Here is a 22,803-nt window from a genome sequence, read left to right on the forward strand (position 1 = left end):
CTGCGCCTCAAAGCCGCCTGCCCGAGCGCCCCGGCCCCATGCCCGCTCACCTCCGCCGCGCCGCCGCCGCTCTCCCGCCCCGCCTGCGCCGCAGCATTTTAAACGGCGCGCGGACCGGGCCCCGGTTGGCCGCTTCAAACCCAACGGCCGCGCGCTGCCAAGGCGACGGCCGCGCGACGCAACGCGATTGGCTGAGCCGCGGGACGGGGCGCCCCGCGCGTGCGGCAAGGGGCGGGGCCGGGGCGGGGCGCTCCGGGGCGGCGAAGGAGGGACCAGGCGGGCGCTCGGGAGGGACGGGACTTTATGGCGGGGTAGGGGCGGCCGTGGCTGCCCGCGGCTCCCAGCCGCTCATGAGCAGGTAGGACTGGTTGGCGATGTCGGTGCTGGACAGGCGGCCCCCGGCGTGCTCCGGCGGCGGGCCCGCCTCGCGCCGCGGGTCGGGCAGCACCTCCAGCAGGCAGGGCAGGACGGCCTCCTCCGGCGGCTGCTTGTCGAAGGCGCTGGCCTGGCGGGACACGGAGCGGACGCGGTAGGGGCTGCCCTTCGAGCTGCCCTCGGGGGAAGCTGAGCCGCCCGGCCCCACCCCCTCACCTGGCCGTGCTTGCTGCTTTCCTGGAGGAAGCTGCCCAGAGCACGGTGCAGGTCAGGAACGGGCGGCCAGAGCTTCTGTTTCACGTTGCTGGGTACAGAGGGAGAGGCATCGAAGGTACTCTCAGACTTGGGGTGCCCTAATGCCCCGTGCAAGGTGCCCAGGCTCAGTGCTGCGCCCCCCTGGCACAGCCCTTTACCTGTAGAGGGAGGGGAAGGTGCACCGCAGCCCCAGGAGCACTGCTGAGAGGAGCAGCGGCACCACCGTAACACTGGGGATGAGCCAGCCTGCATCGGAGGAGGAACGCTGGAACTGTAGCCCTTTCCAGACCCACCACCTCTGAGCCCTTCGCAGCACTCTGCCCGGTGCTCCCCACCCCATTTCCAGCACTATCCGTCCTTTGCCGTCAGCCGTGTGGCTCCTCTGGCTGCAGCCTCCAGCCCTGTCCCTTACCCGGATCAGCCACGGCATCAACCACAACAGGTTTGGACCAGGCGCTCCAGCTGCCCTGGTACCACGGCCCGCTGGGCTGGGCCCGCACCTGGGCGTGGTAGCGGATCCCTGGCCGCAGGTCCAGGAATTCTTTCCTAGCTGCTCGTGGAACCTGCAGGACCTGCGGGGCAGAGCCGAGCTGGAGGCATGGCTGCTGTGGGGCGGCACAAGGGGCAGGTCCCGGTTTGCCTGCCCCCGTGCCTGCCATGTGTCAGCAGTGGAGGTGGGCAGGGCTGCTCGGGGTATCCTGGCCAGTCCTTACCTTCCAGTCATGGCTGTTCTCCATGGCGTAGCGGACCTGGTAGTCCAGCTGCTCTGCCAGCAGCTCCAAGGGCGGCAGCCACTGCAGGCTCAGCCGGCCCTGCAACACTGTTGCCTGCACAAACTGTGGGGCATCTGTGAGCACTGTTGGTGTTGGGGACAGTCATGTGTCGCTCCTGTGAAATGGGACATGGGACACTGTGTCCCCTGTGAGCCAGGCAGGGGCTGTGGTGGCACTGGGACTCACCAGCCTGGTGCAGCCAAAAGGGCTCCTTGAAGTAGCTGAGTGTAGGCAGCATGTGGGACCGGGTGACATTCACCAAGATGGAGATGGCACTGTCAGCCTTGGGCTGGAAGGTGCAAGCATGAGTGCCCTGTGTCCCCCTGCTCACCTCCTTGCACTCTTGCCATGCATCTTCCCTGTGGGAGGAGTAGGGAGCCAGTCAGTCCCACCAAAGCATGCCCACAGCCAGCATTCCTCCTGCACTTGTCCAGGAAAGCTACTGCTGCTTGTAGTCGGAGGTGCAATGTGGCCAGGAGAGGTGGTGAGGAGAGATTGGTGGTGGTAGGGCAGGACAGAGCAGGGCATGGGCAAAGGGCCCCTGTGGGATATTGGGACACAGCAGGACCAGTAGTCCCTGGGATGTGCCTGAATGCCATATGCCTGCCATGCCCCTTACCTTGTGCCAGCCCTGCTTGGAGGTGGCCGGTAGAAGAGCTGGTGGGAGCTGTGGGGCTCTGCAGGGTCCCAGCTCCACTCGCAGCGCACGTGCCGCAGGTCAGGGGTACTGCAGCACAGCCCGATGTCTCCTGGGGAGGCGAGAGCCAGGGCAGGGAGGGGGCTGCTTCCCCTTGGGCCCCCAAAACTTGGGCATTACACCTCACCTATAACAGGACTCCCACCCCCTGCAGCCCCAGGTGTGTTCCTGCCAGCACCCCTGCAGAGGGGATGGCTGCTCACCAGAGGAGTGGGGTGTCTCAGCAGCCACTGCCTGTGACCAGGGCCCCCAGACGCCGTCCATGGAGGTACCATCAGGCTTGCTGCGCACCTGGATGTGGTACCTCACCCCTGGCTGCAGGTCCTGGAGCACCACCCAAGTGTTGGCCTGGATCAGCCTCTGCAGGAGAGGGGCCAAGCTGAGGAGCAACTGCAGGCCTCAAACCCCCCTGCCCATCCCTGACCCCTCTGTGTACCTGCCCCAGTCCCGGGGAGGCTGCCCCGGCCCTGGGTGTGTGGGTGCTGACAGTTGACTGAATGGAGGGGTCCCCAGGGTGCTGCCCAGTGGGGTTCAATGTGGTGCTGCCGGGCATCCCTGGGGAGCTGGCAGGGCAGCACTGCACCTCGTAGAGGAAGAAGTTCGGGAAGTCGGCGAGTGGTGGCTGCCACAACACGCAGAGCTGCCCTGCAGCCCCAGCCCAGCGGGCTGTGATGTTTACTGGGGGAACAATGAGACCTGCAGAGAGCATGCCAGGGTGTTTGTCCTCCTGCAGCAGCCCCGGTCCAGGCAATGCCTGGTCCTGCTGGAGGACACATGGAAGTCCCCCCCAAGGCTGCCTCTGTGTATGGAGGGCTCAGGGTGTTGCCAGCCCCCGTGGTAGGCAGAAGGTCAGGGGACCCAGATCTGGGGACTGTCCTGTTGTCACAGGGCATTGCCCAGTCAAAGGGACTCACCCACTGCATCCACGCTGAGCTCCCGCCAATACTTTGTATGGTTTGTGGTGGCATCCAGGACGTGGAGGTGGAGCTGGGTGAAGAGCCGCACGTCCTGGCTGGGGAAGACGCAGACATGTCGCTTCCTGCCAGCCCCATGGTGCCACGTGGAGACCACGCATTCTGTGGGCACATCCCTGTGGAATGGAGAGTAAGGCCTTGCAGCACCTCCTGCCTTGGGCCAAGCTTGAGGAGAGGCAATGTGGGGCACAGCACCGAGACCAAGCTCCTTTCCTTGCCATAATCCACTGCAGGGCACCATCCCCATGGGACTAAGGGACAGCCAAGGCCTCACTGCTGCAGGGTGTGCAGTGGCTGCTGTATGGCTTCTGTAGGCTCTCCATCCCTCCTGGCAGCTTGGAGCCACTGGAATGGCCCAGATTGCCCTGGCCCTGCTGCTCTCTGTGCAGCAAGGAGGAGGCTGGGCTGTGTCCCCACCATCTCCTACCTGCTGTACCAGTAGTAGAAGTGGCACATCCCAGTTGTTGTCTCCTCTTCGTCCCAGAAGCAGGTGAGGTCCTCGAAGGAGCGGGAGAAACAGAGGATGTCCTCGGACACGCCTGCTAGCAGTGCAGCGTCTGGGAGGAGTGTGGCCATGAAGGAACCCCTGGGCACAAACCTGTCCCCATCTCACCTGCTTCCACCTCGGGCACGCAGGGCAGCCTGAGCATGGCCGTGGCACAGGTGCTCTCCACCAGCTTGGCACACTGGGGAAGGACATGGCACCCATGCTGGCTGCTGGCTTGCACTGGGGTCGTGGTTGGTGCAGGGCTCCCCCCGGCCCCACCTCGCCCCCTCCTCAGTACACGAGGTCCTTGAGGACAAACAAACATCCCAAAATAGGCCTGCGGTCGGAGGGGAGCTCAGGGCCCAGCGATCAGGGGGAAGCACCCCTGCCCTGCTCATGCCGGAAGGTGCAAGGAAGTGAGATAAGCAGGAGCAGCACCCCAGGGAAAGGGAAAGGGCCTGGGGGCTGGTGTGGGGGTATGTGACCCTGAGCAGGAGGGATGCCCAAACCCCTGCCCTGGGGATATGTCTGTCCCCCTCAGTAAGCTGTGCTCCCTGTCATTACATGGACAAACTGGAGCATCACACCTTGCAGGATTTCTATCCGAAGCACTGGTAGGTCTGCTGACATATGAGTGTCTGCCTCTGTTGTCTTGGAAGAGGGGACAGCCTCAAGATGCAGATGTGTAACGCACAGGGGTGGTCTTGCTGTCCCCAGCATTGTTTCAGTAGTCCCTTCTCCCCCACTCCCTCTGCCCTGTGACCTGCTCCAGCCCTCTTCCTCCTCCTCTTCCTCCTGGCATTTGCTGCCTTCCCCAGGGGTTGGCCTCAGCTTTGGGACCCCACTGCCAATGTCTGCTACATTTGCTGAGTGCATCCATTCTCTGCTACACTCCCACTGCACTGCCAATTGAGCCCATCCTGGGCAAAGAATAAGTTACAGTTCCCAGGTATTCCTGCCACCTTCTTGGTGTCCTCCTGCTCACCTTGTCCCTTCTCTTGCTCTGACACCCCCCAGCCCTGTTCCTAATTTCCCAGCTCTGTGTTGCCTTCTTCCCCATGCCCATTGTCCCATTGCCGCCACAGCCCCCCTACCTGTTCTCTTTTTGCCCCCATTACCCCACCCCAGGCCTCAGGCTGGCTCCATGACCTCACCCAGCTCAGAGCACCAGGAGATGAAGTGGCCAGGTCCCAGCAGCTCGGTGGCACAGTGACCCATGGCACCAGTTGGAGGCCACCCTGGTTCTGTGGGCTAACAGAGCATCTTTTCTGAGTACAGCCCATTTCTTAGGAAGGGCAGCTGCCCAGCTCTGCAGCCCACATCAGCCATGCCTGGGCAGTGCTGCCAAGCCAGCGGAGGGCTCAAGGCATAATGATTTTGTAGAGGCTGTGGGCAGAGTCCACCCCTGACCCTCATCCCACTGTCCCTTTGGGGGTGACTCAAAATGTGCTCCCAAGTCTGTCCTGGCCAGAGACCTGGGGTGGGGCTAGAGAGACAAGCAGGAGATCAACAGGGTTTTATTCAATGAATACTTTTTATGGTGTTACAGAAAGTTCTAAAGGGGCTGGGAGATGCTTAGAGAATGCATGGAGAAGCCTGAAATGAGACCAAGTTGGGGAGTGGCTCTGGCAGGTGCAGTGAGCCAGACTGGGGCCACTGAGCCAGACTGGAGCCAGCTATCAGCCAAGATGAGGGTGTCCAGCAGAACAGCAAGATCATGACAAGGCTGGTGCAGGAGCACTGAGGTTAGCCTGGAAGTGCCACTGCATTGCCCGTGGTGCAGAGCTGTGCCATCAGAGGTTGAGTCTTGTTCAAACCCTCATCATGTCATAACTGAGAACTTCTGATGAGTGAGGAGCCCCTCTGCTACCTGAGTAGGACTGGGAGCACCAGGCTGCCATCCTCAGGGGCAGCCCATGGGCAGCCAAGCTCTGCTTGCAGAGAGCATGGATGTTTCTTTACTCCAAGCATCTCAGGGTGTCCCACAGGTGAGAAGGGCACTCCATTGCTTATCCTGAACATTCCCTGCACACCCTCCTGGAATGCCCCCTTCCCAATCCCATAGATTTTGGCTGCTGTGAGGTGCTCGCTGCCCACACCTGGCATTCTAGCTCCTCTCTGGCCCATCCTTTGGAGGAGAAAATATCCCCAAGGACCTACCTTGGGATGTCACTGGCTCAGGGGCTGACGGTGGGCTGCGGAGGCTGAGCAGGATGGTAGGGAGCAGGGAGAGCTGCCAGCCCTGGCACAGGCAGGCTGCCATCCTGCAACCTGTGTGCTGGGGCCACATGTGCCGCTCTCAGCCCTTCCCAGTGTCCTGGGAGCTGCTGCGGCTCCTCCAGGCAATACCTTTATCTGGGAAGTGGTGGCTATGCTGCTCAGGAAGCCTGGCTGGGGGCTCACCCCGCCCCACCACCAACACTTCCCTGTGCCTGAAACCACAATGCTGCCGGCCGCAGTGCCAAGAGAGACTGCTCCTATCAGATAGGCAGCATGTCCTGCCCTGTGGCTACTGGCATGCTGGGAGGATGGGGTAGGAAGAAAAACAACCCTGACAAACTAGGGAGGCCCCTGTGTGGGGCAGGGCAGGTTGTTGGGGCTGCGGCCACATGGGAGCATGGGATATGGAACAGCTGATCTGCCTCCATTGTGTGCTGGTGTACTCCAGGTCTGCTCTGCCAGTGGCACAGTCTCTGTGGCTGTGCTGGGAGCAGAGCTGCAGGCACAGGGGCAAAGCCCTCAGAGGTGCCAGTGGTGGTGCAGGAGTGGGGCCACCCCAGTGGGGTCCCACAGTCATGCTCAACCTCATGCCAGTCCATTACTTCCAGTGCCGGAGGGTCTCCCACCCTGCCAGGGCACAGCACTATTGCACAGCCTGGGGGCACCAGTCAGGGCACAAGGAGCCACTTGCACGTGTGTCCACTGTGCACCAAAGCCGGGTTTGCTTCTTCAAGCCCAGCAGCTGAGGATAGCACCAGAGGCACTGAAGGGAGAGAGGAGCAGCCAGCCCCAAGTTGCCACGGACAAATTTTGTCAAAAAAAGAAAGACCTAGGTATGAGCAGGACTGTGACACTGCCCCAGATACTGTTCCCAGGTGGGAGCAGAGGGGGTACAGAAGCAGTGGCACATGTCAGGCTGTTTGTGAGGGCCAGCCAGTCCCCATCACTGATTCACTGGGGACTTCAGGGATGGGGCAGAGCGGCTGCTCACTAACAGCTGCAGTTGACTCCAAAGAGCACTGGAGGCCAGAATGGAAAATCAAAATGGTATTGACAGGGTTCAGAGTTCAGAGACCTTCTGGGGATAAAAGATGCTTGCCCAGAAGGTCAATACAAATGTCTGTGTCTCCAGCAGGGATACCAGGCTCTGCAGGAGCCACTGTTGCTTCTTGCACGTGGGACTGCAGAAGACAGACAGACAGCTGGATGGCATGTCCAGGTGAGCAAGCTGAAGCCAGAAGAGATGAAGTCCAACCACTCTCAGGGTAACAAACAGCAGCAGTGCAGGTGAGGGGCCGAAGCCTGGGACAGGAGCTCCTCCAGGAGGGTCAGCGCAGAGCCCAGGTGGCCCTTGAGGGACGGGCATGTGAGGCTGGCAGCACATGTTTGAGCAGGCTGGTCAAACGCAGCTGTCACTTCACCAGATGTGGGAAGTTACCGGATGGCTTGGCACAGTGCTGGGAGGTGCCAGCTAGCCAGGGTGGGAAGGGTGTGGAGTTGCACAGCTCCACAGGACCCAGCTGGAGGAGCAGGGCCGTCCCTTTAAAGACCAGCCAGCTGAGGGGAAGCTTCAGGAACAATTTCTAAGCATGCAAGAGGCAGCTTTAAAGACCAGCGAGCTGAGGGGAAGCTGCTGGAACAATTTCTAAGCATGCAAGAGGCAGCTGTGCATAGGAAGGACACAGTCTGCTCTCCATATCCCTTTGGGGACAAGACCAAGTCTTAAATTCTGTGTGGGGGGAAAGATCCCAGTTGGATCCTAAGAAAACCCATCTCCATGCCATGATGAGACCTGGGACTTGTCTGGGAATGCTGGAGCATTCCTGGGGATTATCAGAGGACCCCAGTGGGAACAGGATTCTGAGGAATGCCCACCACAGCAGTAAATCACTGGGCCCTCACATCCTGTTCCCCAGTGCTGTCAGTGAGGCAGAAGTGGGTCCCCACCAACACCCCTCTGGACCCGGCTGTTGCATGATCTTTATTGTCTGTAAGGCAGAGCTGACACCTCCGAAGGGCCACTGCAGAGCTGGAGGCTGTGCATGGCCAACACTGTCCTTTTGCACCTGCCAGGGTGGCCCAACCCATGGCAGCAGCGCTGCTCACAACCCCTGGCACCACTTCAGGCCCAGAGCATGCTGAGGGCTGCAGGGCAGGCAGCTGCTTGTGTTGCTGCTTTCTCCCCTCGCCCAAAGCTTGAGCATTTGTGTCCGTGGGCTTAGGCAGTACCCTGGCTCCTGAGTGAGACCCTCTCCTGCCTGCTCTGCTGCCAGCACCCTGCTGCTGCTTGTCCTTGGGGGCCACCCCAGCATGTCCCAACAGTGTGGGGCTGTTAGTGGCTGGCATCATGCCAGGGAGGGGACAGCACAGTCCTGCTGCAGGGAAGGGGCACTGCCATTTGGCTGCTTGGCCCTGGAGTGGACCCACAGCACTGTTCCAGCAGGCTGGGGCCAGTGTTGCCCCTCTGAGCAGTGCCAGCGCAGCCTCACGCCTCCTCAGCGGTGGCATCAATCCCCGCGTAGGTGAAGTTCTCAAACAGGGCCATGTTCACGTAGGCCTGTGGGGGAACCCCAGTTAGGAACCAGTTGTGAGCATGTCCACATCTAACTCCAGTCCCCACTAGCATGCTCACTGGCACCGTGCCCTGTTGTCTCCCTGCACCCAAAAAATGATGGTGGGGTTAACCCCCACACATGATTCTACAGCTGGCTGTCAGGTCCTCAAGGCCAAGGGATGCTCCAGCATGTGGAAAAGCCCCATGCCCCGTGGGCATCCCTTCCACTGAGGTGCTACCACTCACCTTCCTGGCCTCCAGCATGCGGATGAGCTGCATGGAGATCTGGGCGAAGGGAGGGCGCTCATAGGGGCGGTCACGCCAGCACTGCCGCATCAGCTCGTACCTGGGGACAGAGAGTCGTGGGCGGCTCAGTGCGCACAAGAGGAGAGGGGACAGAAAAGCTCCTTGTGGGAGATGGGGGAAGCAGGCAGGAAACTAAAGCCAAGGAAAGGTGTTTGGCTGTGGGACCCCAGCCCATCCCTCAGCCACAATGCAGAGGCAACCAAGCAGAAGCTATTGAAAGTTGGTGCCAGCCCTATGGGGCAGGAGGGTTACGTGGGTGCCACCACCAGCCGAGGCTCTGTCCACTTACACCTCGTCGTCGCAGTTGCGCGGCTTCTCCATGCGGTATCCCTGGGGCAGCTTCTCATAGAGCTCGGCGCACGTCATCCCGCAGTACGGTGTCCCCCCTACAGCAGAGACACACAGAGGCTGAGGAGGTGACAGTCCCTAGGGTGTTCCCCTCAGGGCCCCAGGATAACTGGACCTACAGGGACCTGAGTGAAGGCAGGGGGCAGGGAAGATCCTTACCCAAGCTGACAATCTCCCAGAGCAGGACACCAAATGACCACCTGAAAGGAGAGTAGCTGAGGCTGTGACAGAGTGCCCAGCTGTGCCCACTGATGGGCACAGGGCAAAGCCCAGGGTGGAACAGGCAGCCAAGACTTGGGCTGAGCCAGCAGCTCCTCAGGGAGATGCACCAGCATCACCTCCTGCCCTTGCAGCACCCAGAGCAAGAGCATTGCCTCTCTGACTGCACCAGAGAGGGGCAGAGGTGGCCACAGCCATTCCCCAGCCTGGTGCCCCTGCCCGCAGCACTTACACATCACTCTTGGTGGTGTACACACTGTAGTTGAGGGACTCGATGGCCATCCAGCGAACTGGCAAGCGGCCCTGGGGAAAGAGAGAGCCACCATCAGGGCTGAACGGGTGCCTCCTGGGTGGAAGACAGCTGTGATGCAGCCACTCCTGCCATGGTGGGTTGGTCACACTGATGGTGGGCATCCTGCTCCATGGAGATGGCTGTATTCACTCCTGGCTCACCATTGTCTTCTTCACATAGACCTCCTCCCCTCTGGAGAGGCCAAAGTCAGCAATTTTGGAGGCCAGGTTTTCTCCCACCAGAATGTTTCTTGCTGCCAGATCCCTGTGAATGAACTGAAAGGGAAAAGCAGTTAGCAGGAGCTAACTCCCTAGCACGCTCCCTCCTGCGGGCCTCAGGGACCTCGTGCCTCGATGGGGAACCCCCAGGCCTCAGGGCGAGGGTGATCTGAGGGGCTTGCTGGGATGTACCTGCTTCTCACTCAGGTACTGCATCCCCTTGGCCACGTCTGAAGCAAACTGGAGGAGCTGCTGGGATGTGAGGGTGGAGGCAGTACCGTGCTCCTTGGCAAAGGCTGGGTCTGTCTCCAAGACTCGGCTTTTGCGGAGGAAGTCGAGGAGATTTCCATACGGAGCATATTCAATGGCAATGTACAGGTAGCCTGGGGGGCAGGAGGAGGTTGGCTACTGAGGCTCTCTCCAGCAAAAAGGAATTGACAATTGGACAGAGGTTGTGGGGCAGGGTAGAATGGGACAGCCCTCACCCTTGTTCTCACAGGCACCCAGCAAGTTGATGATGTTGGGGTGATGACCCAGTTTGCACAGCACCTCCAGCTCCCCAGCAAAGTCCCGGTGGTCATTCTCTGAAGCAAACTCTGGAAGCAAAGAAGGGATGAACACCTCAGGCTATAACAGGGGCCTTTCCTCTGCTTCTCTGCAAAGGACTCCTGATGCTCCCCATCACTAGCATGGCCCAGAACACAGCTGCAGAACTCAGCCCACCCTGCCTGTCTCCCCCAACACTCACCTTTCAGCATCTTGATAGCTGCATTCATTTTCAGGCCGTCCTTTTTGATCATGGCCCTGATTACCTGCCCAAAATTGCCCTCTCCAATCATGTCCTCAAACTTGATGTCTTCCCATTCCAGGATGGGGTAGCTGAGGGGCTCAGGCTGTGGCTTGGGCCGGCGTGTCAGGGTCAGGGTCCCTGAGTTGAACTGTAAGATGGTCTCTTCCCCCTGGCAGATGGAAGAGGGTGAGGTTAGAAGCACTGAGCACCTTTCTGCCCATGCGGCAGTCCCAGCAAGACAGGAGTCAAAGGTGGGCTCCGCACCCTCTCCATGTGGAAGTGAGGTCTGGCTGCATCCGGACTGGAGGCTATGGAGCGTGACCTGGACCGGGCTGGGACGTGGGGAGCAGGGGACACGCTCCTGGTGGGGCAGGCGGCACTCACCGAGCCAGACTGGTACGTAAAGGTGCGGCGCCGGTGGAAAAAATTCTTCTTGATGAGGAAAAGTGCCAGGAGAGCAAAGAGGATGGTGAAGCAAGTGACGGACACAGAGCCAACAATGGCCAAGAGCAGCTGCTGGTCTGTTCCCGCCTGCTCAGTGCTCTGGCTGCCCAGGCTGGGCGGCACGCTCAGCACTCCTGCCAAAAGGAGGGATGGAGGGTTGTGGTCCATGGTTGAGCCCTGCCTGGCCTGCACTAGTGGCCAACCATCATGACAGCAGCCTTCTCCTAGCACCAAGACCCCCAGTGAAGATACCATCACCACATCCTGAGCTCATGGTGCCAGAGTGGCACAGAGGGGAAACTGCCACAGCCCAGCTCCTGACACTGAACCACTGGTTTAGGGACCTCCAACCAGCTTTGGGTCAAGCCATGATCTCCTTGCATGCTGACTCTGCTCTGCTCCCCCAGCCCCTTGATTCACATCCCCTGCTGCCCAAGGCAGGTTCCATGCTGTCATCATGCCACCCCTGCCCCTGTAGGACTAGGAGGAGCAGGTTTTCTTAAGACATCAAGAGTTTTGGTCTTGGGCTGCTGCTTCAGAGCCATGCTCAGAGGTTACCACAAGCACCCCAAGAGTCTTTTGCTGACCCAGAACCTGAGCCCATGCTGCAGCAGAGCTGTGAGCCCCCTGCCTGCCGGAACGCCCCTCTCACCATCCCCAAGGGTCTTGGCTTTCACGGGCAGGCTCCATTCCCCTGGAACATGGGAGTTGGCACGGACACGAAACTGGTAGCTGGTGCTGGAATTGAGGCCCCCAACAATCTTGGTGGTCTCGGCGCCACTGTCGGTGTCAATCCACTGGGGTTCACTGGTGCTCCCCACCTGCTGCAGCTCCACGATGTACTTGGTGATGCCCCCATTGGGGTACTCAGGCACCTGCCAGGAGAGCCTGACAGCAGTGTCGGACACGGGCTCTGCCGAGAGCAACTGCGGGGAGGAGGGCCCTGGGACCAAGAGAGGAGAGTGTCAGTCCCAGAACGGGGCTCCTCGTGCTGCTGGGGCTCAGTGCTGATGTTAGGATTGGACCCTGTGGATGGCAATGGCAACCAGAGCCAGGTCAGCTTTGAGGGATCTTCAGGGACCTCTGGCCCCTGCTTGGAGGAGGTGGAGGTACTCTCCATGTACCATACTGAAGCAGGACAGTACTCCCAAATGTTCCAGCCACACCATCTGAGGTCTAGATGCCTGTGCATTCTTGTGACATTTTATTTCTTCAGGCCTCCGTCACATACTGCCTGCCCATCACTTCCTCTGAGCCCCCTCCTGCCTGCCCACATCCCTAACCCCAAATTCCTAAATCATACCAAGCTTTTACAAGCAGAGAGCAGAGGAAACCTCTCATCCCTCAAGTCTGATGTCTACCAGTCCTCTCAATGTGTACCATACAGTGCCAGCCTCCCCAAAGGCCTTATGCATGCCTTTCCCCGTGGTTGCCAGAAAGCTTGGTCAGGCTGGTGCTCCATCTCCACATGGTCTTGTACCTTCTTCAGGGGCTGTGTGTATGTGTGCCTGCAGGTGGGACTGCAGGGCTCCCCAGGCCCTGGTGACCACACAGTAAAATTACCTGGCAGCAGGGTTAAAGCAAACCAAAGAGAAATATTTTTTCATGCAGAGTATAAAGTATACAGAGAAACTAGTTTGCTACAAACTAGTACAACTTTACTAGTTGTAAAGTAGCCTTTACAATAGGCTACAATACTAGCCTATTGTAAAGGCTGCAAGTATAGACAGGTCCATCAGGGTTTGGGCAATGGTGCAGAAAACAGATCTGTGAGCATCACTCATGATGACCTGAATGTCACATTCAGCTTAGGATGTTTCTCAGCTCCTTGGTGCTGGAGTCTGCAAGGTCTAGTGAGGAAAGGCAGGCCCATTTTCCCCAAACAGCTGTTCATGTTCTATCAGAGATGGGACAAGGAGCAGCCAGGCCTGGGGATGGTTGCTGTTACAATTATAACTGATTTATCATTGTATTTCCCTGTTATAGTTCCCAGCATTCCACTGGACCCACCTTTACTGTTGATCATGACCTTATAGGGGTCAGAGGGTGGCCCCAGGCTGGTGCAGTGGTACACCAGCACCTCCAGCCTGTACTCCTTGTTAAACTCCAAGTCCCCAATGCGGGCGGAGAGCACAGAGATGGATGTGATGTTTTTCTCAGAGACCAACCGCCTTGCAGAGTCGAAGAGGTGGACAATGAACCCATGTGCTGGCTCATGGTTGCTTGGCAACTTCCAGTTGACATGAAGCATATTTTTCTCTTCTATGGACCAACCTTCGATCACAGGCTTGACTGTGGGCTCTGCAAACAAAAAGGCAGCAATATCTCACGGCACATCATCCAGGCTGTGCAGGGTCAGAGTCAGGGTCAGGGACATGGAGGCTCACCAAGGCAGTCAGTCACCATGATGGCTTCGGGACCCTTGCTGCCCTCCCCACCAGCCCCTGGCCGGCTCAGCTGCACCTTGACAATGTAGGCGGTCACTGGCCGGAGGTTCATGAGGGTAATGTTCTCGCTGTTGTCAACTGTTGACCAAGAAGACATATCAAAACCAGGCCCATCATCCACAGTCTGCCCTGCCACCAGCATCCTCCTGAGCATCACCACAGCGGGCCTGGTATGGAGACATCTGCCCACCTCACCTCCCGACACAAGTTCTATCTGTGTCCCCCAGACCTGCAGACACATACCCACAATGGATGACCATGCTGAATTGTCATCCTTGGGCTTGTAGAAGAGCTTGATGGAGGTAATGGGTCCGTCACCAGAGAAGCTGTCCACAGGTGACACCACCAGCTGGCGACTCTGCTTGGCCAAGAGCCGGGGGGCGCTCAAGGGCACTGGTGGCACTTGAGGGGAAGAAGGGAATGACACTGGTGGAACTGGGAGCAAGAAGGAGCAGAGTGTGGATACTTCTGCCACCTCTTGGCTCCTTCCAGCTTTGTCAGGAAAGTCTTTTATAATCACCCAAACCTGTCTGCCGGCACTGTAGCCCACAATGGGAGGCACCCCGTCAGGCGTGGGGGTGGTATTGCCACACCATGCTGATAGCCTCCCCCAGCAACCCTGGCTTGTCCTGCTCATGCCACCGCACTTTCCTCACCTCGGATATTGACTTTGACTTTCCGGCTGTCCTGGCCCCCGGTCGTGGAGACCCGGCACTCCCAGAGCCCCGTGTCCGCCTTTGTCAGGTGCCGCACCTCAAACTCGCAGGTGATCTGCTTCGGCTCGATGATGGTTTTGATGACCTGCGGCACAGAGGGTGCTGTCAGTCCTTCACTTTGCCCCTGGCTCAGCCTCCATGAGTCTGAAGCTGCCCAGCAGCTCCAGGTACTCTTGAGGAGGCTGTCAACATGGAGATGGTGGTGGGGTAAGGGCACAGGGCAGTACCTTGAGCACAGTGCCGTCAGCCTTGCGCAGCTCCACACTGTCCCTGGTGGGCAGTGGGTTGCCAATGGCTATGCAGCTGATGATGGGCTCTGAGCCCAGGTTGAACTCCAGCTCTGAGGCCAGTTGGATGATCTGGGGAAACCGGTCTGGTACACAGAAATCAACATTAGGGCTGGCCCTGCTCCTCCCCAGGCACAAGAAAGCCTGGCACCTTCTCTTGGACACAGATACAGCCAGACTGTGGTGCCAACGGAATGGTCATGAATGCTGTGGTCCAGCCCTGATCCCCATCCCACATGCTGGGCTCAGCAACACTCTCAGCACAGATAATGCTGGGATGCCAGATCAGATGTTCCCCTTGCAGTGTCCTGGGGTCTACAGACTTGGAGTCTCTTTCCACAGACAAGGGGTCCTGCTGAACCAGCTGGTGAGAGCAATAGCCAGCGGCCCTCCCAGTCACTGGTGAGGAAGGAGCCAGCGCCCACTTGAGGGTGGGGCATGGAAACCTGCCACAGCCCCGTGCCAATCTCACCTGACTTCTCACAGTGCTGCCCATGCCAGCCTGTGGGGCAGACACAGCCACTGAAGCGGTTACAGCTGCCTCCGTTTTGGCAGGCACACTCCAGGGCACAGTCAGGGCCGTAGAATCCTGAGGGACAGGCTGTGGGAAGAGGAGAGCTCACTGCTATCCCTGGCACAGGACCACAGAGACAGCAAGCAGCTGATGCAGGCAGCAGTGCTACTCAGATGTGGACCCTCAGATGTGGAGAGCTTTGCAGAGGTACTGCTGGAGAGCAGCCAGGCCCTGGAGGAAGCCCAGCTGAGTGGGAGAGCTCATGGCCACCCATGTCCCTGTACCTTGGTCGCAGCGGGAGCCACTCCAGCCTGAGGCACAGGAGCAGCCGTAAGGGTCGAGAAGGCAGAAGCTCAGCCCCCGGCAGCCCTGGGCTCTCTGGCACGTCTCCTGGCAGTTGCGGCCAAACTGGCCTTCCTGGCAGGCTGGAAAAAGAAGCATGGTCTGCCCTCACCCACCATACATCCATGCACTTACTCCTTGTGCATGGCACAGAGCTGGCTCGGGTGCCCCAAGCCCCATATCACCAACTCGAGGAGACATGGGACCCATGTGGATCCTCCAGCCCCCGCCCAGAAACAGACGGCACTGAGGGCGGGGAGGCGCTGGGGATGAACACGGTATTTCTAGACACAGTGCCCAGGTCTAGGGGTGCAAGAGAACCCCCGCATATGCCCTGGGCACAGCACCCACAGCTGGGCAGGTGGAACGCACCTCTCTCGCAGCGGGTGCCCATGAACCCTGGAGGGCAGATGCACTCGCCAACGTGGTCATGGCAGATGCCGCCGTTCAGACAGTCGGGACAGTCCTTCTCACAGGATGGTCCCCATTTCTTTGCAGGGCAGGCTGCAGAGAGAGCAGAGGGGTCCAGAGTGCCACCTGCTGCAGCACAGGGTACGGCTGTCCCCAGCCCCCAGGCAGCCAGGGCCCTGCTCACCTCTCACGATGAGGCGGTAGAAGGCACTCCACAGAGGGCTGTCCCCCATGAATGTGGCACTGTAGACACCGTTTTCGCTGACACTGACATTGGGGAGTGTCAGGACGACATGGTCATCCTGCACCTCACCCCGGTCTGTGGTTTGGTAGTAGGTACCTGCAAGTGGACACAGGGTTATCTGTAACCTCCCGTGCCCCCTGGGCCAGCACCAGGCACCAACTGGGAGCAGCTCCAGCCCTGTCTCTGCTCTTGGAACTACTTGCCGTTTCTTTTCCACATAACATCTGTCTCCTTCCTCTTGAGGATCCTGGCAGAGAAGGTGGCCACCTCAGCAACATTCACAGACTGTGTGGCCTTCACTGGGAAGAGGTGGGCTGCAGAGGAGGAGGCACAGATTGCACAGTGGTCAACCCTTGAGGACACTCACATCCAAAGGCAGTGCTGACACCCTTAGACCAGTCACATCAGGGCACACCCTGACATGTTTCTGCTGGAATGTCATGATACATCTGCCTCTCCACTTCATGCTGGACCCAGGACCCCCCAAGCCTCTGCAGGAACAGGGCTCCCTTCCCAGTCCCTTCAGGCAGACACCAAGGAATGGGATTTGGCACCCTGCCCTCTGAACAGCCCACCATTTGCACAGGATGCTGGTGGCAGCAATCTGGGAAGGTGACATCTGGAACAAGTGTGCATGGTGTACCCTGCCTGCTGGTGAGGTGTGGAGTGCTGCAGACAGGGAAAGCTGGGCAGGGGAGGGGAATTAAGTGTGCAGGACGCTGCACTCCAGTCCCCAAGACAAGCAGCCCTGTAATGGCTGTTTTCCTGATTCCCCAGGTGCTGGGGTGTGCAGCACCAATGAACTGAAGTATTAATGTGAGTCAGCCAGACCCCAGCCTGAGCACAAACAGGGTTATAAATACCTTAAGGCCTGGGAAACCAAGCCCAGGGCGTGCCAGGACAGACACAAAGGAGGACCCAGGCGGCTGCTGGCTTTTGGAGCCTGGCAGTACTCCAGCTTGCACACACTAAAAGGAGCCACGCCGGGTTGGAGCTAAAACACATCCAGCCCTGTGTCCTGCCCCTCTGAGGCCAAGGACCAGGAGGAAGCAGCACACACCACAGACGCCTAGGGAAGGGCACCGCAGGTCACACTTGGCAGTAATTTCCCAGACTTTTCTCCCCTCCTATCCCTCTAGTTGGGATCTTTCTTCCATGGACTTTGAAGCCTGCAGTGGTGGGACCACAGATATGGCCCTCACTCAGTTTCACTCCACCTCACTCCCTGGAACGAAAGGTGACATTTCCCTGGGGACCCCCAAACACAACACTTTGCATTTGTGCACACTGATTTACCTGTCACTGCATCACTGCAGCCCTCCCAAACTGCATCTCTCCCCCATCTCTCTGTCACTCCATGGTGCATCCATCATCTCCCCAGGCAGCTTGGGGACAGCAGCCAGCATGGCTGCTTGTTCAGCTCTTTGCACCCACAGCTGGTGATATAGGTCCATGCAAAGACCTTGTGCCATGCCAGTGGGAACTCCCTCATGTGACAAGGCCTGCTCCTACTCCTAATCTCCCTTTTTATAGTCTGTTATTTACCCACGAAAAGACCTCTCCTACCACCCCCTGGGTGCAAAGTTTCTCTCAAAGAACCTCTGAAAAGGAGTTTTCCCAGTTTTCTCCTGGCATTTGAGCAGAGAGTATCAATTTGGTCTTCCACAGCATCCTCACTGCTGCTGCCCCAGAGACCCTACCACTGCAAACTCAGCTGCCTCTTTCTCAGGGAGCACACCACCACATATTCTGCTCTTTATTACACTTTCTGCTAATTTGCCAGGTTCTGACTCAAGTTTTTAGTCCTGTAACTCCCTACCCAGAAGTTTTAAGAGAGAATAGTTTCACAAGGGCAGCAACACAGCCTTGCTCACCGCATGCCCAGCCTGGCAATGTCTTGCTGCTCTGTTCTGCTATTCATCATCTGTCTCCTGCTAACAACAGTGGCATTTTAGACAGACCCCCCAGCATGTTTTCTCAAATCCTCTGTTGTGCACACAGATACAAAAATTTTTAAAACACTGTTTTTTCTACAGTTGTTTTTCTGGGTGTCTTTCTGCTCTGGAAAGTGTAGAAGATAGTTTATTGACAGATTTAAACACTTCTGAAATTACTTCTCAGGATCTCTTTGGTTTTCTTTACTTTGTTTTTTCAGCAATGCTTCCAAAATTTATCAAACTTCCTAAGTTCTTCTCCATGCATGACCTTTTGGGAGCTGCCAGCTTTCCTCTAACAGCATTCCCCACCCACTGTTTAATCACCCTAGCTGCTTTGGTCAGTTCTCTCAGGCTAAACAGGAGAGATGGCACGCACTCTTCAGTGGGTTCTGTATCCAGCCCTCCTGCAAACATGTATATTTTTTGTTTACAAAGTCCCTTATTTTTTAAAGTCCTCCTCTAAACAGAGCAATAGAAGCTTCTTTGGAACTTGTGAGAGAGACACCTTTTTGGCACTTGTAACTCCCCTGTGGGGCTCCTCCAAAGCACTATTTTAGCCTGGCTAAGTGGAGTCAGGAGCGGGGGCTGACTGAGAACACCCCACCATGGGAAAAACTGTCCCAGGGATGGAGCCCCAGAGCCATCACCTTCACCCATGATTTATAAACAAGGACATCTTGGGGTGCAGAAATCCCTCCGTGCTCCTCACCCCACACTGCTGGTTGTGTCTCCCACACTGTCTCTCCATTGGCCTCTGCTCCATTCCTCAGTGCCACCCTGCTTGTTCAGACAATCCAGCTCCATTTCCACAGGACCACAGTCATTTTTCAACTTGAGCCTCTTTACAAGGACAAAAGCTGAGCCCTGCTCCCTGCTCCCTGGGGGATGCTTAGGCCTCATCATCAGCCTCTGTGCCTCAGTGTGGAGACACTTGATCTCCTCGCTGAAGCTGTGTGCTTAACCCAGGCAGGGAAACTTGTATCCCCTCCTCTTATTCTCAGCGAAAGGTCAACTGTTTTAGCTAGACTTTCTAAAAAAGAGCTAGAAAGCATCCTGAGGCAAACATCTCAGAAAGTTTCAGTCCTAATAGTTTTGCAAAGTCTCAAGGACAGGGAGGGGAGGTCAGAGGGGCAGTGTGGGAGAGTGCTGCAGTATCCCTGCTGCTGGTCAGCCCAGGGAGGCCTTTTCAATTTTTATGGCCCAAAACAGGAGTGGGAGACGAGCCCAGCATTGCTCTTGGCTGCAGTGTGGTCTGCCAGTGCCTCTCAGCAAGCCTTACTGCTGGAACAGAGGTATGTTGCCCCGGGATGGTGTTTGTCCAGCACCTGGGGCGACTGCCAAAGATATGCCCCAGCACTACCTCCTCCCCTTGAGCCTGTGGTGGGGGCATGGGCTGGCACAGCTCCAAAGGGCTGGCCCCTGCTCTGGTTAATGATTTTCAGACCCTACAACCTCCTCCAAGGGCACTCAACTTCCTCTTGGACCTTGCCCTTGTCCCAAGCCTCATTATAAATACAGACGGCTCCTCCATGGGGCTCAACCATGCTCCTCCAGCTGAACATCCTTTCCACCTCCCATCTCCACTCCACCAGTGCTGGTGGACCCCAAACCTAGCTTATGGGTCACCACTGTCCCCACACCAGCCTGGCTGGTGCTGGGATTGTGAAGCACAGGGCAGGCAGGTTTCCTGTGCACCCGACTGGCAGGCGAGGGCCTCCTGCTGCCCCCAAAAGCCACTCACCGTTGTGGCTGTTGTGCACATAGACCACCTGGGCCTGCTCGGTCGGGGTGCGCCCCAGGCAGTAGAGGATCCCCACCAGGTCAGCCTTGGAGAAGCCCCTGGCCTGGACTTGGTTGCTGCGGTTGCGATAGTTTTGGAAGCCCATTTTAGGGTGTGTCATCACGATCTTGTTCTCCCGCTCGATCTGCAGGTAGCTCACGTCGTGCTCCCCCACGACACAGGAGAGGAAGAAGTCAGAGTGGGACAGGCTCTGCACGTTGGCGATCAGGGTGATGTCCAGGATGGCCCCTGGGGTGAGGGAGCACAAGGGTGTGTCACAGCTCCACAAGAGCATGGCCACACCAGCCCTGTCTCAGGGCCAGATCCTGTCACCCAGATGTCCCCCCCTTTCCAGGACATTTTTGCCACCCTCAGCCCAGAAGGCACAGATTGGGCAAAGCAAGGTACATTGCAGACACATTGGGATGACACAGCATGCATTTCTGCTCTCCTTTTGGAGACCCCAGATGGATCAATTCCCCCGCATAAGCCAAGCATGCATCAGAACAGGGGTCTTGGGGTGCTTCTCCTCCCATGTCAGAGAGGCAGCCAGGGGCCTCTGAGGGCTCCAAATGGCTGATCACAAAGGGACATTTCCTCCCTCCCTACCCTGTTCCGATGGCGCCGCTGAGCTTCCACAGCTGCCTCGTCCCACCAAGCCGCCCTGAGGCAGGGGCTGCTCACTTGAGGCAGATGAAAAGGAGCAATTTACCTGCCAGATGTGGGAAGAGAAGTAGAAGATAAAGCCGGAGTCCCATGTCCTAGGAGCTTGTTCCAAATCTGGCAGAGGTCAGAAAATCTCCAGCATTTCCTGGCTACGGAGGTCAGAGCTGGAGGCTGTGTCTGCCTAGGAGCTCTATGTGAGCAGCAGCTCAGGTCCAGTGCTCCCTGCCCGTGGTCCCCATCTCTTCTCCATGCTGTTGCTTGACTTCCAGGGCAGCTGGGACAACCTCCTTTGGTGCATAGCCTGGACACGGACTGCGAGATGCCCTGTTTCTGCTGGCTCCTTGGCCAGCCAGCTGCTCAGGAGCAGGGCTTGCTGGCCAAGGGGCCACTGGGGTCCCCTGCCTGGTGGCAGCTCTTCCAGAAAAAGGCACCAGTCCACCCCTCCAGGGCTAGGGCTGCGTGCTCAGGGTTCCCTGAGCCATGCTGAGGCCCTAGCCCAGGCAGGAGGTGTCCCGACCCTGCTTTTTGTCCAAGGTTGAGTGCCTCATGCCCCAGCCCGCCCGGGCGGCGGCATCCCCATCCCCTCGGTGCAGCCCCGTGGCTGATGGCTGTGGGAAGGGCTCTCTGGAGCAGGGAAAGGAAAGGGGCCAAGGGGCCGTGGCCGGCTGGCGGCGGCGGAGCCAAATCCTGTTTCCCATGCGGCGTTTCCTGCTCTCCACCCATTGTTCGGAGACGGCCCTGACTCCAGGAGCCGTCGGGAGCAGCCCTGCACGGGTGTCCCCCGGGGAGCGGCGTGCGGCGGGGCTGAGGCCACGCACACCTCGGGGCGCCTCAGCCTCCCGCCGCCACGGGCGGGGTGCGAGGGCCAGGCTGGACCCATCCTGCAGGGGCCCGTCCTGGGGACACCGTCCGGCTTGGAAGGGGCCGAGTAGGAGCCCCGGCAGGGTGCCAACAATCTGCCCAGCTCACACAGGAGGGTGGCCACTGCCCAAGGAGAAAACCCTGTGGTTTGTGGTAAACATGTCTGGGAGGAAGGGGAAGCAGGAGAAAGCCTGGCTTTCCCTGAGCACTTTCCCATGCACAGTGCTGGCATGGGCACAGCACAGCATGGCCTTGCTGCAGCCCAACCCGAGTGTCTCACACCCACCATGGAGCCTGTGCCAGCCCCCATCCGGATCCAGGCTCTTTGCCTGGCAAACAAAAAGCATTCCCCGGGAAATCACCATACGCTTCATGCACCAAACTTCACACTGCTTCACAAACCAAACTGTTCCCATGTGAAAGCCAGCGCTGCCAGGCAGTGAATCTCATGTTTTGATGTGTCCTGGGCCCATGCTGTATCCGGCCAAAAATCTAAAGCACACATGGAGAGGAAAGGGAAATCCATTCATCGCTTCCGGCTATTTACAGAGTGCTCTGGGGCCGCACAGTGCCCATGGCATGCTGAGGGAGGGATGGCAGTGAGCAGGGGCTCCCACAGTGCAGCTGCCTGGCCACCCCACAGCAGGAGGGGTGGAGAGGATCTGAAAAAGGTGGACACCAGGTGCAGCTGCCCTCATTTGCCTGGAAAATGAAGCTGTCTGTAGAGGCCAGTCAGGCTCAGAACTGTGTGCTTATGTGCAACTCATTCCATGCTTCCCTGGCAGCTGTGGGGGAGCACATCACACAGAGCCCGAGTTACAGTGCACTCTGTGAAATGCCTTCTTTCAGGAGGATCCATTTGAGAATGGGATTATTTGCACAGATTTTTTTGCATAATGGGAGCCACGTGGGATCATTCTCAACACCAGACCATACCAGATCTCAGGGATCCATTGAGGAATCTGACCCAATGTGATTTGTTTGCTTGTGTTTTTGTCTAGGAGTACCTGGATAAGAGCTGTGCTGTCTTTCTGTGCAGATTCCTTCAGGTGGAGGTAGGGTAGGAAACCTTTCTGGGGAGTTTTGTGGCCAGTCAGGATCTTACACCTCCGGTTTATCTCTCTCCAGAGAAGACACCAGAGAGATAGGCACAGCTGAAGCAGCTCTCCACACTTGCTCTCCTGCAACATGGAAAGCTCCAGTTGCCCAATCCATAGGAAACTCCAGGCACCTGAATATCTGCTGATTCCATGATCCTCAGCTGAAGCACAACAGAATAAAAAAACAACAAAAAAACCCCAACCAACCAAACAAAAAAACCACCACAAAAACAAACAAACAAACAAAAAAAAAAACCAAACCAAAAACCCCAAAGAATGACAAAAATATCACTTTTTGTTATCATTTGCACATTCTAATGCATAGCACCACATGCCAGAAACCATAACACACAGATACATTTCCTGATAGGAAATGCAACCGCCCTGCAGATGCACCAGTGGACCGAGCTGCCTCAACACTTTCTAGCCCTACTTCTCTGGATGCTTGTTTTATTTTATGTGCTCAGCAGGTCCTGGGGAGGCCCCACAAGGCTGGGTTAAGGACTGATCCCACCAGGCATAGGAACATCCTGGAAACTGGGTAGT

At 57.8% G+C, this 22,803-nt stretch overlaps 2 protein-coding genes and 1 long non-coding RNA gene across 3 annotated transcripts; 1 reads left to right on the top strand and 2 right to left on the bottom strand.

Annotated features, from left to right (window-relative positions):
- Window positions 1–291: 291 nt before the first annotated feature.
- Window positions 292–6,943, bottom strand: MPL (MPL proto-oncogene, thrombopoietin receptor). The gene is given in 11 exon segments (XM_077785394.1): window positions 292–505; window positions 592–679; window positions 789–876; window positions 1,043–1,486; window positions 1,590–1,762; window positions 2,023–2,265; window positions 2,267–2,460; window positions 2,537–2,796; window positions 3,015–3,190; window positions 3,502–3,631; window positions 5,722–6,943. Coding segments are annotated over 11 exon segments (2,130 nt in total). The 5' UTR covers window positions 5,852–6,943; the 3' UTR covers window positions 292–301.
- Window positions 6,929–22,770, top strand: LOC144246761 (uncharacterized). The gene is made up of 3 exons (XR_013340447.1): window positions 6,929–7,000; window positions 22,159–22,212; window positions 22,286–22,770. It is a non-coding gene; the product is annotated as an uncharacterized LOC144246761 (long non-coding RNA).
- TIE1 (tyrosine kinase with immunoglobulin like and EGF like domains 1) lies at window positions 7,748–20,905 on the bottom strand. The gene is made up of 23 exons (XM_077785393.1): window positions 20,343–20,905; window positions 19,592–19,879; window positions 16,117–16,227; window positions 15,854–16,009; window positions 15,631–15,762; window positions 15,201–15,341; window positions 14,875–15,003; window positions 14,343–14,488; window positions 14,056–14,200; window positions 13,643–13,801; window positions 13,340–13,477; window positions 12,963–13,253; window positions 11,605–11,895; window positions 10,893–11,086; window positions 10,467–10,677; window positions 10,204–10,314; window positions 9,911–10,101; window positions 9,662–9,775; window positions 9,441–9,511; window positions 9,149–9,189; window positions 8,931–9,027; window positions 8,582–8,681; window positions 7,748–8,338 (listed from the first exon to the last, which is right to left on the bottom strand). The coding sequence occupies exons 1-23, from the start codon at window positions 20,386–20,388 to the stop codon at window positions 8,267–8,269; spliced, it is 3,375 nt and encodes a 1,124-aa protein (XP_077641519.1). The 5' UTR covers window positions 20,389–20,905; the 3' UTR covers window positions 7,748–8,266.
- Window positions 22,771–22,803: the final 33 nt, after the last annotated feature.

The sequence above is a fragment of the Lonchura striata genome, chromosome 9 (genome assembly GCF_046129695.1).
Source record: "Lonchura striata isolate bLonStr1 chromosome 9, bLonStr1.mat, whole genome shotgun sequence".
In the NCBI taxonomy this organism is placed as follows: Eukaryota; Metazoa; Chordata; class Aves; order Passeriformes; family Estrildidae; genus Lonchura; species Lonchura striata.

What these genes read in the sequence shown, in the direction of transcription:
- TIE1 (XM_077785393.1), bottom strand. Translation starts at nt 20,388, where the DNA reads ATGGGACTCCGGCTTTATCTTCTACTTCTCTTCCCACATCTGGCAG. An exon ending in TTACGTACCAGTCTGGCTCG is followed by an intron (nt 10,678 to 10,892) that starts GTGAGTGCCGCC and finishes TCCATCTGCCAG; the next exon opens with GGGGAAGAGACCATCTTACA. An exon ending in GGGTGCCTGTGAGAACAAGG is followed by an intron (nt 10,102 to 10,203) that starts GTGAGGGCTGTC and finishes CCTGCCCCCCAG; the next exon opens with GCTACCTGTACATTGCCATT.